The sequence below is a fragment of the Gorilla gorilla genome, chromosome 11, assembly GCF_029281585.2.
Source record: "Gorilla gorilla gorilla isolate KB3781 chromosome 11, NHGRI_mGorGor1-v2.1_pri, whole genome shotgun sequence".
Taxonomy (NCBI): domain Eukaryota; kingdom Metazoa; phylum Chordata; class Mammalia; order Primates; family Hominidae; genus Gorilla; species Gorilla gorilla.
The window spans coordinates 16609677-16632908 of record NC_073235.2 but is presented as its reverse complement, the minus strand read 5'-3'; the positions used below and the strand labels follow the sequence as shown (position 1 = coordinate 16632908).

Here is a 23232-nt window from a genome sequence, read left to right as displayed (position 1 = left end):
CTCTCACCTGGTCCGCCGGCTGCGCCTGGCTCGCCCTGGCCCCCGGGGTGGGCTGCGGCTCCTGCTTCATGGCCGTCATCGCCGGCGGCCCGCGTTGGCGCTCACTTCCTCGCGGGCACTTCAGACTCGGGGACCGTCACTTGGCAGCGTTCGCATGTCACGGGCGCCCGTCGCTCTCGGAATTGGCGGAAGGGAAAGCGGCAGCGACGGGGTGGGGGGGGGGAGTGACGGGGGGGTAGGGGAGTGACGGGGGGAGGGGAGTGACGGGGGGGAGGGGAGTGACCGGGGGGGAAGAGCCGCACCAGGCAGGCCCCCCTCGTAGGATCCCTCCTTCGGCCACCGCAGACCCTCTACCTCCCCACTCTCCCCGCCCCCCACCACCCAAAGCGCAGCGAGCCTCGGAGACGAGGCAAGACCAAGCGGCAAGTTAGTGGAGCGGCGAGCGGCGGTGCCCCGGCACCTGACCGAGCTGGAGCGACGTCTCGCGCCTTCTCCCGCAGTCCGCGCCCCCCACCGCCCGCCCCCGGGGGCTCCCCGCGCGGTGCTCAGCGCGCCAGGTGGAGCGGCCGGGTGCCGCGCTCCGGCATCTCTTCGGCAACCGCAGCCGGGGAGAGAGAGCCCTGAGCAGCGCGAGAGCTCCCCACCCGCGCGCCCAAGGCTGCCGGGTCCCGCGGTTACCCCCCACACACACACACGCAACCCCCCGCCCCCCGCAGGCTTCCGCTAAAACCCGGAGCAGCGGAGCGCGCCCGCGCGAAGCCCTCGGTGGCTCCAGCTCCGCCACTGGGCGTGCTCCAGCGCCCCAGAAGGCAGGGGGCAGTCGGGGACCAGGGTCCTGGAGCCCTGTGGGAGGCCGGCAACACCTGTCGGGACCCGAGGGCTTGTCTCAGATTGTGACCTAAGGTTCTGCGCCTTCTGATTTGGGGCAATGGACATCCTTTAGCCTCCAGCCCAGATTCTCCTACCAGCTGCCTGGGTAATGTCAGTGGAATTCCTAAAGGTTGGTTAAAAACAGTAATAACTAATGATGATAAGACTCTGATAACTCATTTTTTTTCTTTTTCTTTCTTCCTGGACACGTGTAGGAAAACCTTCAAATCTTAAGTCCTCCCAGCCTTTCCTTTCTTCAACACAACCCTCTCCCATTCAAAGTAGGTTTACCGAGCACCTACCACGTGCCAAACACACTGTGAGGCTCAGAGAGAGGGTTGCAGGGGAGAGAAACTAAACAACACGTCAAACCTACCAAATTCCCTGGCTGCAGGGAGCTTATGTTGTGTGGGAATTGGGAGCCCGGAGCCTGGATACAAATCAGTGAGTCAATGTAGCTCTTAGGAAGTTGAATTATCGTGGATAGACAAAGTCCACAGTTCATCCAGAGGCACTAGTGCACGTGGCTTTCCCTAGGGCGCCTAAAGCCTATGGACCACAAACAGCCTCCAAGTCTCAGGCACAGGTTGTGGAAGATTGCTCACCAGAGAAATGGCAGGAGTGAGTTGAATATTTAGGTGTTCATGTATTCAGCACAAGACAGTTCCAGCAGAGAGGACAGAGAATATGGGGCAGTGGGGTGGCAGTGAGTTGGGCTTTATTGGCTAAGGACTGGCTCCCTGCTCTGAGCCACTCAGTCCATTAATTAGTCACTTCTTAACTGAAAGACTTTTGTAGAATGGTAGGAGCTGTCCTCTTGCCTTAGTAGTTTCTAAAACACGAATTATAATGTTGTCCTAAATATGAATTGTAACGATAGTTCCTATAAAGTATGTATTTTAAAATAAATATATCAGTAATCACCAGCAGAAAGATAGAATTAGAGGTGAGTGGAGATCTTGTTTTTCAAAAATATGTATTTCAGTGCATATTGTGAAAGACCTATTTATTCTGTTTCAGGAGAAATAACTTTTTGCTAGGAATAACTTTGCAAGTTGCAAAAGTATAAAGCAAATATATATTTTTAATGAAACATTAGTATAATAGCTATTGGGCAGCTTATCCAGTAATTGTGACAATACAGATATTCCCTCACATGTAATTTTTTTGGAGGGAGGGCGTCTGCATTATTCAGAAAATGTTCGCATTTTTATATTTTGCTCTTCTGTTATTTGAGTATATTCATCCTTTCAATGTGTTTCCATTTCGGACAATCTGCTTGAGTTGAAGGAATTTACTTTATTACAGAGATATCTGTCACACAGGATAAGTATATGCTGGAGGGAGATATCCTTTTATATAAGATTACTTATTTGATTTAGTTCAACTGTTGAACTTACATCTATGTTCTGAATTCAGTATAAAATCCACTTCATTACAAATAAAGACAAACATTATTATATGTTTCATGTATTGTGGGGGTCTGTGTGTGTATGTGTGCGTGAATTTTTTCATTTATAAAATGCTTCTTTGATTTAAGTATTTGTCCTTGGGGATGGGTTGTTATTTTGTCAAGCTAAGAACATTTTTAGCTGTTGAGATCTGGGTTAAGGGCACTGATTAAAACTTAATCACATGTAAACGGATTTTCCCAATTTAAACACTGTTTTTATTTTTTTAATGTATTGCACTTGAATTACAGTGTAAGATGTTCTACTTCATTTTCAACTTAATTTCTTACTGAAGAAAAAATTCTAACGTCCAAACAAGAAATGTTGGAATACCTTACACCTTAGAAGGGAGTATTTGCGGTTCTGTTTTGTATGGTTTCTAATGATGTTATTTTTAAAGAAAAAATACAAAACATCCATTCACAATCAAATGTCTACAAAATTTTAAAAGCACTAAAGTAGATATAACTCTAATGCAACGTAGATACAAGGGTTCTGTACCTGACTAGATATCAACAGATTGGTGTTCTTGGTCCATCAGAGCACGGAGGTATAGAACACAGAGAAGTCACTTATCTCTTGCTTCCACCTTTTTTTTTTTTTTTTTTTTTGAGACGCGGAGTCTCGCTCCATCACCCAGGCTGGAGTGCAGTGGCGTGACTAGCTCACTGCAAGCTCCGCCTCCCAGGTTCACACCATTCTCCTGCCTCAGCCTCCCAAGTAGCTGGGACTACAGGCGCGCACCACCACACCAAGCTAATTTATTGTATTTTTAGTGGAGACGGGGTTTCACCGTGTTAGCCAGGATGGTCTCGATCTCCTGACCTAGTTATCCGCCCACCTCGGCCTCCCAGAGTGCTGGGATTACAGACGTGAACCACCATGACTGGCCACTTCCACCTTTTTACCTGGTAAAATTAAAATGTTTAGACCAGGTGCCCATTAACATATTCTCATTCTCTAAATTTTTGTGATGATATGTTGATGTTATAAATCAAACGCCTATCCTCTGAATGAAAAATTATTTGTATATGTTTAAATTTTAGTGGGAGAGTCAATTAAGTACTTAGAAATTTTTAAAAAAAATCAATAGATAAGTTAATTACCTTGCAAAAGGCCCTTACCATCCACCATATTTTCCAGTGCTCTCTAGTTTTACATGCACATATAGTCACAATTTTGTCTTGATAATGTTTAAATCTGAAATTTAAAATGTATTTACAAAGCCTAATTTCTGAATACAAAAATCTATTAAGAGAGTTTTTTACAAAAAGATTCACAGAGTATTTTGAATACTTTTTCATGTATTATCTTTGATCAGCTAATTCATGGACAAGTATACATTTTATAACATTCATATAACAGTAAAGGAAGTTTTTCTACACTTTTCATGGAAAGAAATCAGACTCTCATAACGGAAAAGGAACTGGAGAGATCACCTAGCAAAATTCCTTCTATTTTGGGTTATAAATATCTAAACTTTACAATACATGGCCATTTTATTCAGGAAGATTTCCTAGGATTCAAACTCCATCACTTCCTTCCGAAAATGGATTACCTCAAATCCTAGTTTTGGGTTCACGTGTAGACAGAACTCACAATGCTGCTTTCTCAATATATTCATTTGGGTCTCTGAAGTCATTCAAAAACTTCCTCACATACAACATTGTGAATGTCTACAATGTCTTTCTTTCTCTTGCTGTTTTACCCTTTAAAAACAGGAAGTCAATGCAGTACATCTCTCTTTACCTAGAAACATTAAGGTAGATAATTGAGGACAGGTTATGAAATTTAGATAATAATTGGATTAATTGAAGATTATCGTTATAGTGTTTTGGTATCTGTGGCAAAATTAGGTTGTTCTATACATACATAGGTCATCTATGCAGTATTTAATCCTCCACCTCAAATAGCAGACACAGGACCAAAGAACCAAAATGTACTCTAAAAACAACCAAGTAAGAAATAAGGTCTAGCTAACAGCTGATATGTCAGAAAGACAAATGTCCCTTGAGATTTTGTGAAGTAGGATATCCTTTAGAGACAAACTCTTCAGTTTCAGATAAATTAGACAAGGCAAACAGTACTCCACAAGCAGCTAGTTGCTAGAAGCCCTCACTGCATTTTCCTTCTCTTTGCTCTCCTTCCTGAGGTAAATCTGCAGTGTCATGTAAAGACCACCTTGATGGGGATTTCCCTAGCATTAGCCAGTCCTCTATTGAGTGTCTATAATGAGCACAGCATCAAGAAGACAGAGTTCACGAGCTGTGTCTTCAGAGACCTGGCCTGAAATATGCCCAATTAGCTCTTTGCAGATAAAGAAATAGCTTTAGTTCATAACTTCTGCTATCATTTGGTTTCGATTTATGAATGACCTCTACTCACCTCAATCGGCTTTTGAATTCCCCAAAATGCACATCATGTCCCTGGGCAGAAAACCAGTATGCTGAGCAATCCTCATAAACAAGCTACATTTTAGAAGCTCTAACCAGTAAACTATAACAGGAATTTACTTTTAAAGAAAAAAAGAAGAAAGAAGTAAAGGCACTATATATATAAGTGATACTCATGTATACTATTCATTCTGTTTTGAGTTTCTTTCAGTATCAGTTAACTAAAGTTTTTGTCAGTCTCTGTCTTTGACAGGAAGACTTTCCTGTTATAAAAATTCATAGCCCAATTATGATCTCTGGTGGAAGCAGACAGAGTTGCAATATCCTGAGAGTCATTCTTGCTCTATGGAGACCTGAAGATATTGACAAATTGTCCATGCCTACTGAGGTCCAGTGTTGTCAAATCTCTTTTTTTTTTTCTTTTTTTTTGCTATATTTAAAACCTCACATCTTCCTTTCACCCCACAGCCCTTCTGTGTCATATATACAGGAATCAAGACAGTAAAACAATGCAGATTATTTTACCGTGTATGCTTTTCTCTGTATACATATAGCTGAATTGTAACACCAAAACAACTTGAAAACGTGAGAAATTTACCTGTTGTTTTCATGTTTACCCACTAGATGCCCAACAAGGGATGTGTGTTTCTTTATTTTGCTCTTTTTTTTTTAAGAGTAGTCATTTAATGAATTGGTTATGTTGGCACAGTAAAAAAGAAAAAAAATCCTTCCATCATCTCTTTGAGCTGATACTAATGGTATTTTTTTCCTGATTTTCACAACTCTTTAGAAACAAAATAAAGTTTTCTCAATCAGATTTGTCTACAAATGACAGAGGGTTGCTATGTATGGAGGAGTATTTACAAACATTGGCATCGCATTTGTCCTTTTGAGACAATGTCTGCCTGTGATGAATAAATTTCTTTGAATCTGGTATTTCTCGTTTCCATAACCAAGACAAGATTCCCTAATGATTCAAAATAATCTTCCTTTATTCCTTGAAAAGTACGATATTACTGAGCCTTCTCTTAGATTTAGACTTCATAGTGGTTACCCAATTTCTTTCCTTATAAAATTCCCAGAATAGCAGAAAACACATTTCCCATTCTAGAAAATCTTTTACAAATCAAAAGAGAAAATTCTACTGTAAGATCTTGACTAATTTTTGGAAGGAAAGATTTTCATCTTTTTTAACGCTTCCACAATGTTCAATTTGTTTTTAAAGATTTAGTACTAGATTCAAATTCTCCCATGAATTTTCCCCTAGAAAACAAGAGATAGTCGAAGATTCAGGTGCAATAGCCCTAGAGCATCTGCTGACATTAAAGAGTCCCTGGCATTGTCTCTACCAATTGACTTTCTACCACTGGGGATTTTTCTCCCACTATTGCCAAATGAAACTTGAGGCCAAGTCCTTGGGTTCCTTTCACCATGCAGAGTCATGTGATTATACAAATAATAGTTTCGGGATATCAGGGGAGGCAAAGTACATTCAAATAAGACACATTAAAACACATCTTTCAATACTGAACATTGTTTGACTCTGTTTAATCTATTAGACATGACGAGTTGCTTGCTAGTGTATATCCCTTGTTATATTCATCTGTCTGTCAATCTGTCACACATCTATATCTTTTTGGGAGAGTAAGGAAATGTTTAAGTCACTCAGTTTCTATCCTGCATATCTAAATATTTACTAAAGTCACAGATCTTTATCCAAATCAAAGAAGAAAGAGAAAGAAGAGGAAGAGACAAGGTAGAGTAGGAGGAGAAAAAGGGAAGGGAAACGCCAAGAGAATACATTCTGAAGTTGTTAGGGATGTTAGGGTGTAGTAAGTCTCATTGGCTTATTAACACCTTCATAAGAATCATGAAATGAAATACCATAAATCCCACCGGTTATGCCTAAATATTGCTCCTGCCGTTGGTTTTCTATATATTTGTATAATTTTAGAATGCAGTCAAAAGTGTAACTTCCTCATTCCTCTGTCAGTAAGTTATACTTGATATTACTAATTAATTTCAAGCTTACCTTGCCTTGTAATATTTTATCATTTGTTACACTTAACAATTAGACTGTAAGCTTCAGAGGAGGAGGAAGAATCTATTACAGATATGATAGTTCTTACATATCAATGACTAGAAAATCACCCTTCAGTTAGCAACTTGATTTACTGAGCAACACTTGTAAGAGTGTTTAATCTTAGTTAATAGGACATCAAAAGCCTCACAGGACAAATGGGCAGCTCTCTTCCCTTCAGGGGTCCCCTGACCTTTCACATGGAGAAGGCATCCACTCACATTTTCATCTTCCCGAATATAACTGATCTATTAGGACTCAACACCTTTCACAACCTTCCCATCGCAAGTTCACAGGAACTTTCTTCTTTCACTCTTTGTAGTGTCTATCTCGCTGCACAATTGAATGCCTTCAGTTTCTAATATTAGGTTGGTGCAAATGTAACTGTGGTTTTTGCAATTAAATATAATAGCCCTAGCACTTTGGGAGGTCAAGGCGAGTGGATCATTTGAGGTCAGGAGTTCAAGACCAAGCCGGTCAAATGGCGAAACCCCGTCTCCACTAAGAATACAAAAAATAAAAATAGAAAATAAAATTAGCTTGGTGTGGTGGTACGTGACTGTAATCCCAGCTGCTAGGGAGGCTGAGGCAGGAGAATCACTTGAACCCGGGAGGCAGAGGTTGCAGTGAGCCAAGATGGCGCCACTGCACTCCAGCCTGGGTGACAGAGTGAGATTCCGTCTCAAAAAAAAAAAAAAAAAAAAAAGTAATGACAAAACCGCAATTTTTTTACACCAACCTAATAGCTTGTTCAGCATCCTAATTGTCATATGGGGCATCTTATCTTTTCTACTAATATCAATGCTTAGTGGAGAGGAATTCTGTTGGGGACTGGAGTTAACTGTGTGTGTGTGCTCAGGGGGTGGTGGGTAGGGGTCGACATCAGTCTCCTTGCCTAAGTAGGGGGAGCCTCAGAGGAAATGTTCTTTGAAAAAAAAAATCTTTATTCACCCTCTCAATATTAAGCTCTATTAGCATCTCCTATAATCTTGTATTTTTTATTTTACTGAATAGGATCATCCAGGGAAAATATATTTTCTCTTTCTGTTGTCCCAGAATATTTTACTTTTCTCTACTTGACATGTAGGAATTACATAGTCTTGATATTCCTCTGAATATCAAGATTCATCTTATCAAGATTCATCATATCAGCATCTGATCTACTGATGCTGGATATGAGTAAGAACCCATCAGATATTGCTTAGTTCTAAAACATTAAGTAAAAGCCAGATAAGCATGGAATTTTCTACTGCTTAGGAGCAGGTACTACGTGTTATGAAGTACCAAGCTTCCAGTGTGGAGAGCTCACAGAAGAATTTGGAGAGAATTATGTTTGCACTATCACTCCTAATTTATTTCTTACCTAATATATGAACACTATACTAAATTTGGAGGAGGAAGAGCTATAATGGGCAAAATGCTGAGGAAATATTGAAATTGAATAAAATATTTGTTGTTGTAAATACAGCTTAAATTCCTCTAGACTGTATATATACTGCCAAAAGGACCATAAAGTCAATAGAAATTTCTAAGATTATGCTCAATCTCAGAAGATAGTTATTTTTGCTTTACATCCTCTGCACACATGTTAAATAAGCTTGTTTATCTGCTTTGCTAGTTTTTGACAACATATTTGGAAAGAGGGTAAGGGGAATTGCTGATAGATGGGGTACACAAACATAGCAAGAAAATAAGATACAGAATGTTATAGAAAGCAAAGAAAGAAAACATTCGCCCCTCCACTTAAAATAATAACAACTTAGTACCACTTAGTATGAGGGAGGGGTAGGAGAGACAAGTATTTTTATGCAACTTAGGAAGATCTTAGAAATAAGTATTTTAGGGGAAAATATAAGTATTTTAGGGAAAAATAAAGTTTATGCTCAAAATGAGGACTTCAAAAAAGGTAAAATCAGGCTTGGCATACTTTTTTTGAAAGGGTTATTTTGGGAAGATAGGCTGCTGTGATGACAGCATGGGTTTAGGCTAGATAGAGAGTTAGATATCAGAACCAAATGTACAACATTTACACCACTTCTAAATAACTAGATACCTATACAAATCCGTAAACACCAAAAGCCACACAGTGTGGGTGCCCTTGTATCTATGTGAGCGAATGCAGAAGAAAGCAGTAGGGCAAATTAAAGGTGTGATAATTCCAAAATATTTAAGAAAGGAACCCCCAAATAGTCAATGCATATTCACTAGAAACTACAGTGGACCAACATAAGAACACTGAGTGGAACTAGGAGAGGTTTTGTGCATTCCAACAGTAAGTAAAATGGGCCCTGTAGGGAGCCCCTTTCCCAACAGGAAATTGGTCCCTCATATTTCTGCATTTCTTATCAGAAGAAAATACCCTGTTTTATAATATCTTTTAAAGAATATTTGTGCAGCAATTAACCTGGAAAGAAGGACTAGTATCTTCCTCTGGAGCAAAGGACAAGCATTATTACTCTTCAGTATAAAAAAGATAATGTCTTCCTCTGGAACAAAAAACAAGCATGCTTACTCCCCATTATAAAAGATTTGGGTTCCTTAAGCTCAGGGTTCCTCTTCTATAAACTGCAATCTACTGTGTGGGTAGGCATCCATCTGGCTCAACCACCCCTCCCATGGTACTTGAGGAGAAGAAGAACTCACACAAATACGCTCATGTTCATCCTACTCATTATACTATGAGTAATAAAAGTCTTTGTCTCTGACCCTCAGAGTCTCATGTTTTTTGCGAACATCCATAAAACTGGCAGGTTAACTCATTAGCTTGTAAGCAGTATAAAATCTCAGCTGTTTCATTGTTCTTAGCAGGCCTGTGTCAAGGTCTCAGGTGGCTGGTGCAGTCTAGATCCTGTGAACTCTTGAAACCAAACTTCCAGGCATCTTCCCAAAACAGGACCCCATACTGAGGATAAACTACTAGAAGTGGAGTCAAAACTGAACTGAATAGACATAATAAAAATGAAGGAAAGAGAAAATCCAGACAAACCTGTTTCCAGGTAAACAGATATAAGAAATCTATAAAAACAAGCCAATATATATATTTTTTACTGTTACATAACAAGAGAAGAAGGATCTCCTTTAGGTTGAAAAGTCAGTCTTAAATTTTACCTATCTAAGAGTTCTAAAAAACTAAATTTATACAAAAATGAGCAACAGAAAACTATCAAGGTCAAATGCCATGTATGTAAAGTTTAGCCCCCAAAACAAAGTTGCTACAAGGAAACATAGAATGAAATTCCTATGGACCAGAGACTGGCAAATTGTAGCCCAGAGGCCAAATCCAGTCTACTTTCTGTTTTTAGAAATAAAGTTTTATTGGTACATAGCTACTCTCATTCATTTACATATTGCTTATGACTATCTTCATGGTACAATGGCAATGTCAAGTATTTGTGACAGGCCATATGGCCTACATAGTGTAAAATATTTACTGTCTTGAACCTTACAGGAAATTTGCCAACTTCTGCTATTGACAAAATAAGCCTGCCAAAAAATGTCATGCTCAAAATATTTTCAAAAGTGTAACATATTATTTTAAAATAAGCTAAAGGACATTAAGAAAATCATGCAACACATGAAAAAAACATGAATCAGAACTAGAAAAAGAGATCAAACTCAAGAAAAAATTAGAAAGAAAAGAAACAGCATAGTAGGAATAAGACTAATCTAGAAGGAAAATAAGAGGATATAAGTACAAAAATAACACTTTAAAGGAAATCAAGTTGAGAAGGAGTAAAATATTTAACACTAAAAAGAAATTAAAAAATAAAGAAAGAGGTTTCAAGAAAATGTGACATGTATTATAGATGGCAAAAAGATCCATGAATGTTATAGGAGTTTCTGAGTGAGAGAATAAAGCAAGGATTTAAAAAAAAAAAAAAAGAAAAAAAAACTCAATACTGACTGGGCGCGGTGGCTCACGCCTGTAATCCCAGTACTTTGGGAAGCCGAGGCAGGTGGATCACGAGGTCAGAAGTTCAAGACCAGCCTAGCCAACATAGTGAAACCCCAGCTCTACTAAAAATACAGAAAATTAGCCAGGTGTGGTGGTAGGTGCCTGTAACCCCAGCTACTCAGGAGGCTGAGGCAGGAGGGTCACTTGAACCCAGGCGGCAGAGGTTGCAGTGAGCCGAGATCACACCATTGCACTCCCAGGTGACAGTGCAAGACTCTGTCTCAAAAAAAAAAAAAAAAAAATTATAAGAAAGTAATCCTGAAATTTAAAAAAATCAATTAAACTTACTGAAAAATCTCATAGTGTAACTGATAATATTAACATAGTACAATCAACACGAAGTAAAATTAAGAAAGAGGAAAAAAAGAATTACTTGGGCATCTAGGGCAAAAGAATACTTGACTTAAAAAGGAACTAAGATTATTATTATTAAACTTTCCAACAGTAACACTTTATCTTAGAGAGCAAAAAATGAAGTAACATATTTAAGATATTCAAGAAAAGAAAATATGGACCAGAGGTTTTATATTCAGTAAAACTGAATTTCAATTATAACGGTCATAGAAAGACTGTTACCAACATGCAATCACCCAAGGAATATTGTCCTCGTGGGAGTTTTTTGAGGAATCTTCTAGAAATCAGTTTTAGAAAACAAAATTAACAGGAACATCGCAATTAAATAAAAATGTGTGTAATTTTAAATTTTTTAGTAGCCACCTGAAGAAAGTAAAAAGAAACAGAAGAATTTAAATCAATGGTATATTTTATTTATCCCAACACACTAAATGTTTTATCATTTTGATATCTAATATATATGAAAATTGTCTATGAGACTTTACATCATATAGTAAATTTCCAATATCCAGTATGTATTTTATGTTTACGAACATACCAATTTAGACCAGACATGTTTCAATTGTCCAATACCTCATGTCACTAAGAGCCACTGCGAACATTCCAGAACTGGAGAGACATAAGCCTAAGAGTTATGGTGGATTACACATTTAGTGATAGTAGAATAAGACAAATTGAGTGTTAAGTAGGAAAGAGTACATAACAGCTATATTATCTACCAATGTAGATTTAGTACAACCAAATGGAGAGAATGAGATAGCATATGCAAGAAAACATATTTTCAATATTTATAATGGGTGGTGGTAATATTTGTATAGTTACTTTTTTTTCTGTTGTGTGTATAATATTGGAAAAGTAAATGAGTAATTATGAGATGTTCTAACTCTCTAATTGTCAAGGCTTTAAGAACTATAATTTTCACTATAGATAAGAGGCAAATAGAAGATGTTCCTTTAGAAAATAGCCCTGAAATTGAATTGGACATTTTCATTTGGAGATATCATTATTATCTCATTCCTAATGCCCAACAGCATTAGCAGTGAGGCTATGCTTCCCACAGCTTGTGCTAGGCGAGTGACTGAGTGCAGGCGGCAGAGATACTGAAGCAGTCCCCTTCATAGGGCTTGTGGGAATCCTCCGTTGGACAGCTTTGGTTTGAGAAACCTCCTAAATATTTCTGAGACCTGAACTACAGTTTGAGACTCTTTCTATCTATTCTCCTTTCTTCCCATTGACCTTCACAGCAGTAAAGCCTACATCACAGTCAAAGAGTTATTCCTGCTTTTTCCACTCACTCTTTTATTCCCTCACAGGCATTTTCTCCAATAACTCTCTTGCACATCCACTTGCACCTGCTTCTCAGAGGACCTAGATTAACTCGGTCTAAAAATAATGACTGACCTAGTATAAATTAATTGTCAAATAAAATGCAGGGTGCTCAATTAAATTTGAGTTTCAGATACACAATGAATAATTTTTTAGTATAAGTATGTCCCAAGTAGGTGACTACGTGGCTTGTATTTTTATGTGCTAACTTTGGCAACCCTAGTAGCAATGACTATCACTTGCAACCAGGTTGTGGTGTTAAAACAAACAAACAAACAAAAAAACAGAATTTCTTAGAAAAGTGCTGAATACAGATATAAGAAAAGGAGCACACCAGATAAATCTGAAACATTTTGTTATGAACTAACATGGGAAGTATCAAAGACTACTAGTTCAAGAGGAATCAAAAGTTTACCTTGAAAAGCCTCCACCTGGATGAAGAAGGAAAAAATAGCACTTCAATAAGGATAAAAATTACAGTGCATTGGGATCCATCAGATAAATTTAAATCCTAATTGATCTTCTGAGGATGATAGGGAACCAATTTATTATCACAAAACCTATCATAAAAACTTCAGTTCTGTCCTTTTTGGAGTTATGCCCCTGGGTAACCAAATTGTAGGTGAAAGGAAGAATTACCTTACATATGAAATTATTTGAGCTAATGTGTAAAAATAATGGGTAGAATTAGAGTATTACCATTTTATAATCACCAAGAAAATAACCAACTGCTGTTGAGCATCAATTTGCCTCCTGATGAAAGATTCAGTGCTACCTATAGTGTTGCAAACAATATAAAAGCTGAGTTTGATCAAGGGTCCTGCTGCCACTTGCTGGAAATGCAGAGAAGAGAAGAACATGTAAATTGGCACCATGAGTATATCAATATACTCATCAAATCCACCCTGGGGCAAAATCCACAAGTGGCCCATATTTGTCAACAGATTCATTTTAAGGGAAAGGAGTTTGTGGGAACAAGGGAGATGACACGTTGATGATATTGAAGCTAAAAGACATATCAATTTGAAAATTGATGACATTATAATGCCTTAGGATGTTCACTTAAATGGTAAACAATAAAAATGCAAAAAAAAGATTAATATGAAAGTCAAGAGGGTGGCTATTTTTGGAGACAGAGAGGACAGAGAATGTATAGAGACTTCTGGATGGCTAGCAAGATTTCATTCTTTGACATGCATAGCGGTTAAGATGGTATTTGCCTTACAATAATTTTGTGTGGTTTGCTGTATGTGTGTTTCATTTTAAAATAAAAGTTTAAACAGTGCCTAATAGAGTTCTTGTCTCTTAGTAAACAGTCAATAAGAGGTAGCTATTAAAAAATATAAAATAAAAGACAGAGACTACACTTAGAGCAATTCCTTCTCAATCATTATTTTTTAAAGTGATGATAAACCTCTAGCTCTCCAGGGTCATGCTCTCTCTCCAGTGTATGTACAGCTATAAAATTGCTCCTGCCTCTCCAAAATGTGTTTATGACATTGAAAGCAGAATGCAGACACTGTTTATTCTTTTAGACCTCCTCAGAGTTAGCAAACACCAAGACAAACTCAAGAAGTTGTAAAGAGAATGGGGGTTTATGTTACTGAGATCCTCATCGCAAGGCCATTAACTCATTTCCATGCTGGTAAATACGTATCAACTTAGCCTGCATGCTGCGTTATGGAGAAAATTGTCGATTGTGGTCTATTTGTTGAATTCCAAGTTTACCTGAAAAAACAATGGGTCCTGGTCCGAGCCCACTCTTTCTTATTGATTGCAGAACTAAACAGTCTATGTGATGTAGAGAACAATTAATGCTCTTCTTAGCAGGATTTGTGGCTTCAGGTGACAATGCCTCTTGCCTTTGTGAACTCAGTGACGAGCTTGTTTAAAAGACTGTAGTACTCAGTCTGCAATTTTGTAGCTGCAAATGGGGTTCTAGCTTGCTATTTGAGTTGAACTTCAATTAGTATGGAAAGGATGCCTTCTCTTCATGTGTCTAAGATTCCTTTCTTATACAGCACCTACCTTGGCACCATCTCTCCTCAAATTGCCAAGTCTTGACACAGTGGGCTGTGTCTGAGGGTCCAAACGGGGTTTCCCTATCTACCAAAAAGTGCTAAAGTCTCTAAATTTGTAAATCCCCGAGGACATCCACTCCAAATACACATTCTTTTCACCTAAAAACATTTTCAAGTTTATTTAGATTCCTCAAAGAAGCCATGCATCCCTGCCCACTCCCATGAAAAGTGATTTCTTCAGTTTTTCATTCTCAGAGTATTCAATTTCTACACTATGGATTTGTCACATATCATTTATATTCTTATATTTTTGGGTCTCACACTACCATTCTGCCACGCTTTCCACTCTACTACTCTGTTACTCAATTTCCTTTTTTTTTTTTTGAGACTAATAATAGTGAAAATAATAATAGGTCACATTTATTGAATGTTTAATGTGAATCAGGCACTGTCTAACTCCTTTAATTCAATAATTCTAGAGTGTAGAGGCTTTCCTTATCTCCATTTAGAATCTTGTACACCAAGACCTAAAAGGATGATATTTCCTTTTAGGAAATATCAGTAACAGAAGAATTCTCAGTAACTTCTTTGGGTTGCGTGTATTCAACTCACAGAGTTGAACCTTCCTTTAGACAGAGCAGATTTGAAACACTCTTTTTGTGGAATTTGCAAGTGGAGATTTCTAGCGCTTTGGGGCCAATGGTAGAAAAGGAAATATCTTCGTATTAGACGTTACGAATATTTAGGTGTTACTAAAGCTTGCCCAAAGTTCCACAATGACTTACAAGCATAGCAGAGATTTGAACACAGGCAATTCTATTGTTAATATCCTTAATAATGTCTTGTCTTGGATCAAAAGCCACAACAAATACGTGTCTGTTTATTTTAATTAATAAGTTTTCATAGAGTGCCTGCAATAATGACTTTTTCCTTAGCCTGAAATTATCGTGAAATATACTATATATGTAGTATATTATGGTATACTACGGTATAGCATATATACAATACTATATATATACACACACTATATATGCATATATATAGTATATATAGTATAGTAAAATATGCAAATATATTCAGTTTTTCCATCCAATAAAAAGACATTAAATAGACTTTTATAGTTAGATAAATCTGTCATAATGCTAGAAGTATTTGGTATGATCTTTGTTCAATTTACCTAGCACAAAGTATATCTTAGTCCCTATGCACTGTTATAACAAAAATGTCGTAAACTGGGTGGCTTATAAACAACAAAAAATGATTTCTCACAGTTCTACAGGCTGTGAAGTCTAAGATCAAGTCTCTGGCACATTTGGAGTCTGGCAAGGGTCCACTTTCTAGTTTATAGGTGGCACCTGCTGTGTCCTCATATGTGGGAAGGAGCAAGCTATCTGTCTAAAGTGTTTTTATAAGAACAGTAATTCCACTCAGGGCTTTGCCTTTATGACCTAATCACCTCTCAAAGACCCCACCTCCTAATATCATCAACTTCATGATTATGATTTCAATTGAATCAATTGAATCAGTATGAATTTTGGGAGGATACATTCAGACTATACCAGAATGACACATAGTAGATGTTTGAAAGACTCGAGGTTTTTGTTTTTGTTTTTCCCCTGTTGTCAAATTTATCTCTAAGGTAGAGTGTATGAGGAAAAGATTTTATAGCATCCTTAATTAGGGAACATAGAAAACTATATATTCACCTACATTTAAGATATAATCTCAATGTTTTTAGTATAATTTATTTTATATAAATAACAGGGATTTTGTAAATATACTTCAAAGAGAAATACACGATACAAGATAGAAACAAAGTATCAAAACTGCTACTTGGACTTCGAGTAATCCTAGAATGGTAGTATAATGGCTCTTAATCTTGAGTGTGTTTCAGTTTCTCCCACTCCAGATCTACACCCAGCATGAAGATTCTGATGCAATATTGTACAATTCAGAATTCTGAATTTTTATCACCATCCTACTTGGTTTGAAGTAGGGGATTCGGGATCACACTTTGAGGAAAAGTGTATGTAGTGGTTAAAAGATGAGATTTGGAGTCAGAAAGACCCCAGCGTCATAGATTCAACATTTACTAGCAGTGTACTTAACTCTTCTCAACTTCAGGATTTTTTTCCTGAAAATGCATAATAATGGTGTATCTGACTCGTAGGGTTATGAGAAAATATATGAAAAGTACTCTGCATAGTGCCTAGTACATAGAAAGTTTTAACTAGGTGTTTGCAAGTAATGGCAGCAGTGGTAGTATACCATGTTGTAAAATTGTGGGTATTCTCAATAGTATATGTCATTAGGGAACTGAGAATTAAAACAACAATGAGATACAACTACATATCTGGTAGAATGCTAAAACTGAAAATAATGATTACACTAAATTCTGACACGAATGTGGAGCAACTGAAACTCTCATTCATTGCTGGTGAGAACACAAAATGGTACAGCCACTGTACCATTTGGTTTGACAGTTCTTACAAAACTAAATATACTCTTACTGTATGATCCAGCAATTGCACTTCTTGATGTTTATCCAAATAAATTAAAAACTTATGTCCACATAAAAACCTGCACAGAGATGTTTACAGCACTGTATTTATAATTGCCAAAACTTGGAAGCAACCAAGATGCCCTTCAGTAGGTGAATGGATGAATAAACTGTGGTATATCCATACAACAAAATATTATTTAGTGCTAAAAGAAAATGAGCTATGAAGCTATTTAAATGCATTGATAAATCTTAAGTGCATATTACTAAGTAAAAGAAGTCAGTCTGAAAAGGCTACATACTTCATAATTCCAAATATGTGACATTCTGGAAAAGACAAAACTATGGAGCCAGTAGAAGGATGAGTGGTTGTCATGAATTTGAAAGGAGGGAGGAAGTGATGAATAGGCAGAGAATGGGAAACTTTTAGGAACAGGAAACTATTCTGCCTGATACTGTAATTGTGGATATGTCATTATACATTAATCAAAAGCCTTATTTTATCTCTTTCTTCCATTCATCTTCCTGCCTTTCTTTTATTTCTTCTTTTTTCTTCTGATACACATATCACAAAAGAATCAAAGCCAAGAAAGGATATGTATATAATAATTACAAACTTTTTGATCGCAAGGCAAAGGGTTAACAGTGCAAATTTTTCTTCCTGTTTCCTCAGAGATGCCTTTAAAATGTGTGAATAAGCTTCAATCAGACTGCCCTTCCCAAAGAAAATAACTATAAATGCTGGAAAAACTACAAAACAGCCACCTGAAGGCACTGGCGAGTGACAAAAGCAAGCAAATTCTGGAGAAGAGTCAACACTTGGAAGAAGGGAGCTGCACTGGGTGAGTTCTTTCTTTTTATTTTATTTTTTTTTTATTATTATACTTTAAGTTTTAGGGTACATGGGCACAATGTGCAGGTTAGTTACATATGCATACATGTGCCATGCTGGTGTGCTGCATCCATTAACTCGTCATTTAGCATTAGGTATATCTCCTAATGCTATCCCTCTCCCCTCCCCCCACCCCACAACAGTCCCCAGAATGTGATGTTCCCCTTCCTGTGTCCATGTGTTCTCACTGTTCAATTCCCACCTATGAGTGAAGAGGAAAGGTTTTAGCTTGCACCTTGCAGAGAAGTTAAAACATCATTTAAAACCCTGCCTAATTTTCTGATTGACCCATGAACTATAAACGTGGGTCAGATTCCAAGCAGATGTTTCTTATATTTAAATACATCAAAGTTACAATTTCCTGAATAATTGTGTACTCTTAACTATTCGACGTAAAAAGAGTTAAGTGACTTCTTGTTCTGAATCCTAACAGGTACTTGGGGAAGGAAGAGTGTCTCTTCATGAGAATGGCCAAAGAACAAGAAATATTTCCCAGTGGAGAGCAATCCTAGAGAGAGGCAAGCATGGGTCAGAATAAGGTATACTGGCCCCAGGGTAATAGCATGTATTTCTGTTGCATTGGTGTTTCCAAAATAATGCTTCGGTTCCAAGTTTCAGGAATTGGTTGGGGGAGCATGGGGATCATACAGTGATTCAGAAGATTCCTTGCAAGTAACTGAGTGAGCCAATGAAATAATTTATGCTTAAATCTTTCACTGTGTTAAATGTTGAAAAATAAAACAAGTGAATTCCATCCTATGGTGTACACAGCCCTTATGATTATCCGATATAGGTCTCGGCCTGAAATAACTCTGCATTTTCTCAGCCACTTTGCTTAACACAGTGTGAAGTGGATCTAGGACAAGGATACAAAAAAAAAAAATACTATTCTTCTGAGATGACATAAAGATCTGGCAGAAGGAATCTCGAGATTGGCAGAGGCTGCATCTGAGATTGCTCTGTCTTCTACTGGTACTGGGATATGAACAGAATGAAATGTCCTGGGGATCATTGGGTATCCGGGGAGATTTCTCCAATGTGGTACTTAGCTCATTCCATGATGCAACATACCTTTACGCTATCAGATAATACAAATGACCTAAGGTCTAGGAGACTAAACTCTGTTGAGGCATGGCCATCCTCAGCAAGATCAACCCCACTGGACTCTAAAGTGCATTTGGCATATTGAAATCCCAGTGCATTTTATACTTTTGTGCTTATGGCATTAACTGCATATTTTAGAATATAGCCTTGTGGAAATTATGCTACATCTTGGATAGTAAGTCATCCACTAATCAGATCCATTTATTCCCTGCCATTTATTTTGCCTCATATTTTATCTACTCAGGCATTCTACAATATCTTAAAGACATCCTTAGCCTGCATGTTGTCATTGTTGTTTTAATAATCATAATGAACCATTACTTCCAGTGGCCTAAATATTTTCTTTAGTTTTATAACTAGTACTTTAACTTCCATCCTCTGAAAGGGGCTATTGCTTTTCTGTCCAGCCATGGGCTACCAATGGACTTTGCCAGTAGGTATAAATGGTGTACCCTTCCGCCTATTGTTTCTGACCTTTATCGAGGGCCACTTCAGCCAGCCTCACAGCACCATGCTCATCCACTGCTATCATGATATGACCTACTGTCCCTCCTAGAACCAGGCAATATCCCAAGGCATGTGAATCTAGCTGGGAGATCAATGAGGCTTAGTATCCACAGAATGAAGAGGTCAATGAAAGGGAGCCCAGTGCTGGATTTTTTCTAGGAACAAGAGTTTACCAAAGAAATTTCAGCCAAGAGCCTTGCCCCTTAAAAAAAGTTGAAGTTCAACTCCAATACAAGATCTAGCCCCCAAACTCAAACAACTAGACAAACCTCGGACACCCCCACCACCACCAGCAGCAGCAAGGGCAATAGGTCTCTCTTAGAGGGAGAAAAAACTACTCAGAGTGAGGCAGCTTTGAAAGAGGAGCTGAAGTAGACCAGGGATCCTTAAGGGCTACTGGAGCTGGGGACTTAGGGCACTGTAGCTGTCTCTTCCTCCTGGTGCAGCAGTAAGTATTCCCAGGGAACAACCCAACTTCCCTGGGTCCTGACAGAGAAAGATATACAGCATCTTCAGAAGGGTCTAAAGCCTAAGAAGCCAAAGAGGCTGCCCAGTTAGCGCTTCCCTCTCTTTCTTTGAGAGCTTGTGGGCCCTGCCACACTCACCCCTGATTTTCAGTTCATGTTTTTCAAAGCTGCGGTAAATCTCTTTGAAACAGTTGAACTTCTGTGCTTCAATTTCTAAACTTGGTCTGCCTCTATTTAGACCAGCAATGTTGGCTTCCATCTGATCTCCATCCCTGGGGCTGATCTCCTGGGTCCATGCTATCTATGAGCACACATTGCTTTCTTCCCAGCCTTTGACTTTGTCTGTATTTAAAACCTTGGGCTCTGGCAAACAGAGGCTTTTCCTGTATTCCAGAAGCCAGCCTTCTGCTACCCTTGCTTGAGTCCCTTTGTGGCTCTGCTTGATTAACTGATCACTGCAAAAAAGCAGTGAATGATTTTTTGCAAAGCCCTGGATTATAGGCAGTTGAATATTAAACAGGCAAGAGGAGTGCAGCCTTTAAAGCAGAAACAGTGTGCTATTATCTGGCTGTCTATATATATAAAATAGGAAATCCTCAAGAACAAGAACTGTATCTTATTTAACTCTGGAGCACACAACTCCTAGCCTAGCCCCACGTGCTGGCTCATGCCTCTAATCCCAGGACTTTGAGAGGCTGAGGTGGGTGGATCACTTGAGGACAGGAGTTTGAGACCAGCCTGGCCTACCTGGCGAAAGCCCGTCTCTACTAAAAATACAAAAATTAGGCGAGCATAGTGGCGTGCACCTGTAGTCCCCCCTACACGGGAGGCTGAGGCACAAGAATCGCTTGAAACAGGGAGGTGGATGTTGCAGTGAGCTGACATTGAGCCACTGCACTCCAGCCTGGGTGACAGAGCGAGACTCCATCTCAAACAGGCAAACACAAATAAACAAAAGACCTCCTTTCCTATTGTAAGCACCAAATGAATATTAGGTGAGTGAATGAATAGAATACACCTGTATATAAGACAGCATGGACTAAATCCTCATAAAGCTTACACTCCTAAAATTATTTCTTTTCCGAATTTAATATATTCTTGTCTAGACATAATGCAGTCGAACAAGTTATTAACAAGTATTTATGTACCCCATCTCATACCAAAATATTTGGAGACAGCTTTTCAACTTCTTCAGATGGAAATGATGGCAGGTAAGGCAAATTCCATGCTCTATCCCTGCCCAGCTATGTTAAGTAGGTGAATCTTTAACCTTTAACCTTTATTCACCTCTGAAATGAAAATAAGAGTTTCCACACCGAAAATGTGTCGGGAAGATCAATTAAGATAATATGTGTGAAGCGGCATGCACGGTGTCTGGAATATAGCAGGTAATCGGTGAATATTCCTTTCCTCCCTGCCTAAATTGCCGATTTATGAGTGTTAGTTTGAGAATGCTCCTGATACAACCTGAAAGAGATGTTCTCTCTGATTTATAAGAACTGCATATTGAGTAGAAGCAATGAGAATTAATTAAGGAACTTTTCCAAGCCACACAGTTGGCCATAGCATCCCCACCCCTATAATGTTTAGAAGATAAAATATTTCTAAGTATTTTTCCAAACCTTAACCACTTCACCAAACATCCCTACCTTCTTGCTCTAACTCGATTACTCTTATTTCTGGTGGAGTTTTTAATCCACTGGAGGAAATTCACAAACTCTGGTGATTTTTAGGCCTATCTGGCAATCTTACCATATTCCTCTAGTTCATTCATTCTTTAGTTTTTTTTTTTCAAGATAAGCATGTCACATGTTTTGATCTGTCCACGAATAGCTAAGAAGTATCTCAAAATAATTATGCCCCCCAAAAGGACTTCAGATTTACTTTCTTCCCATTATCAACTCCATTTCAGTAAATGGTAGCTCCATCCTTTTAATTATGTGGATCAGAAAACTTGGCGTCATGGATTACTTCTCTTCACTTCTCTCTCCTATCACACACTACCCCCAGTCTATCAGCAAATCCCATTGACTCACATCAGAATAGGCACTGATTTCTCACTACTGTTGTTAGCAATGTGGTCCAAACTCTTAGCACCCTTGGTCTGAATTGTTGCAACAGCTTGTTGTTGTCTTCCTTCTTTTCAATTTCCTCAGAGTAGCTAAAATAAGCTATTTAAAAGAGAAACCAGATCACATCACTCTACTCAAAAATGTCCAGTGGCCTCTTGCCTCAGTGAAAGGAAAAGCCAAGTTTCCTAGAGCAGCCAAAAGGTTCTGATTGATCTCGCCTCTTTGTTATCACCAGCTCTGAGCCATCATCCTCCATCATCCTCCTTCTGCCCACAGCCCTGCAGCCTCACTCGCTGCCTGCCTTGCTGGTCCTTAAACAGAAACTCTCCGAGCTGTTCCTGCTGTTTCCTTTGCCGGTAGTACACTTCCCTAGAACATCCACGTAGCTCATCGTTTACTTCCTCTACATCTCTGTCAAATGTCACTGTGCCTGGAAGATCTTTCCTGATCACCTTCTCTAAAATAGCATCCCTGTATTCTCTATCCTCCTTACCCTGTTTTGTTATTTTTATAAAATTTATTGCCATCTGGAACATGTTTATTTATTTGTTTATATGTTTATCCTCGCTCTTCTCTTCTTGTAATATATACTCCACACCTCAAAAATTTGGTCTATTTTTTTTCACTTTCATGCCCTAAGTACCCAGAATGTGTTTGCCCCTTATCGGGCAGAGAATGAACATGTGTCTGTCATGGTACATGAATGCTATGCCCTCTCCCATAAGATTCAACTTCTAAAGCTTAGACTTTCCGCCCTATAACTGTTTGGGACAAAGAGGCACACATTAGAGTCAGTTCATTGACCAAGTTCACTGTACTGATGGGAGGAGGCTGATTCATGTATCATCAACACAGAATCGTCAAGTTATTTTATAACAAAGCAGTATCTTAATTTTTTTTTTTTTTTTTTTTTTTTTACCTCTTAGATCTACCTTCCAATTGCAGGCTATTCAACTGCAGCATCCCTAGGTGTTTCACAAAACCTGCTTTTCACCTCTGGCCCACTTAGAAACTCAGTTCCCTCCCTTTCCTGACAAAGTTCAATTTTTTTAACCATTGATACTCAGCCCAGAATGTCCATTTTATAACTGATCTTTCTGGATGGTTATGGTTAAATTTACAACCAGGTGCTTACTATCTATTTCTCTGTCTCAGTAGTATTTGCCTGGCCTTTTAAAATGTGAAGTTTTTAATATGTGTGTGTGGTGGGGGTGGGAGGGATTATGTCTTCCTAGAGTCC

At 38.5% G+C, this 23232-nt stretch overlaps 1 protein-coding gene and 1 long non-coding RNA gene across 3 annotated transcripts in view; one reads left to right on the top strand and one right to left on the bottom strand.

The window, feature by feature from the left end:
- Nucleotides 1-23232, bottom strand: part of DPP10 (dipeptidyl peptidase like 10) — a 1401573-nt gene that overhangs the window by 685703 nt on the left and 692638 nt on the right. The window contains exon 1 of one of the 2 annotated variants that reach the window (XM_031008786.3): nucleotides 8-745. The exons of the other annotated variant lie outside the window; for it this stretch is intronic. Within the exon in view, the coding sequence (XP_030864646.1) occupies nucleotides 8-79 (72 nt within the window). The 5' untranslated portion in view covers nucleotides 80-745. Of the gene's footprint in view, nucleotides 1-7; nucleotides 746-23232 lie in introns of those variants that run through there. 2 annotated transcript variants of the gene reach the window in all.
- Nucleotides 742-18596, top strand: LOC101145269 (uncharacterized). Its single transcript, XR_173968.5, has 3 exons — nucleotides 742-1000; nucleotides 17624-17792; nucleotides 18276-18596. It is a non-coding gene; the product is annotated as an uncharacterized lncRNA (long non-coding RNA).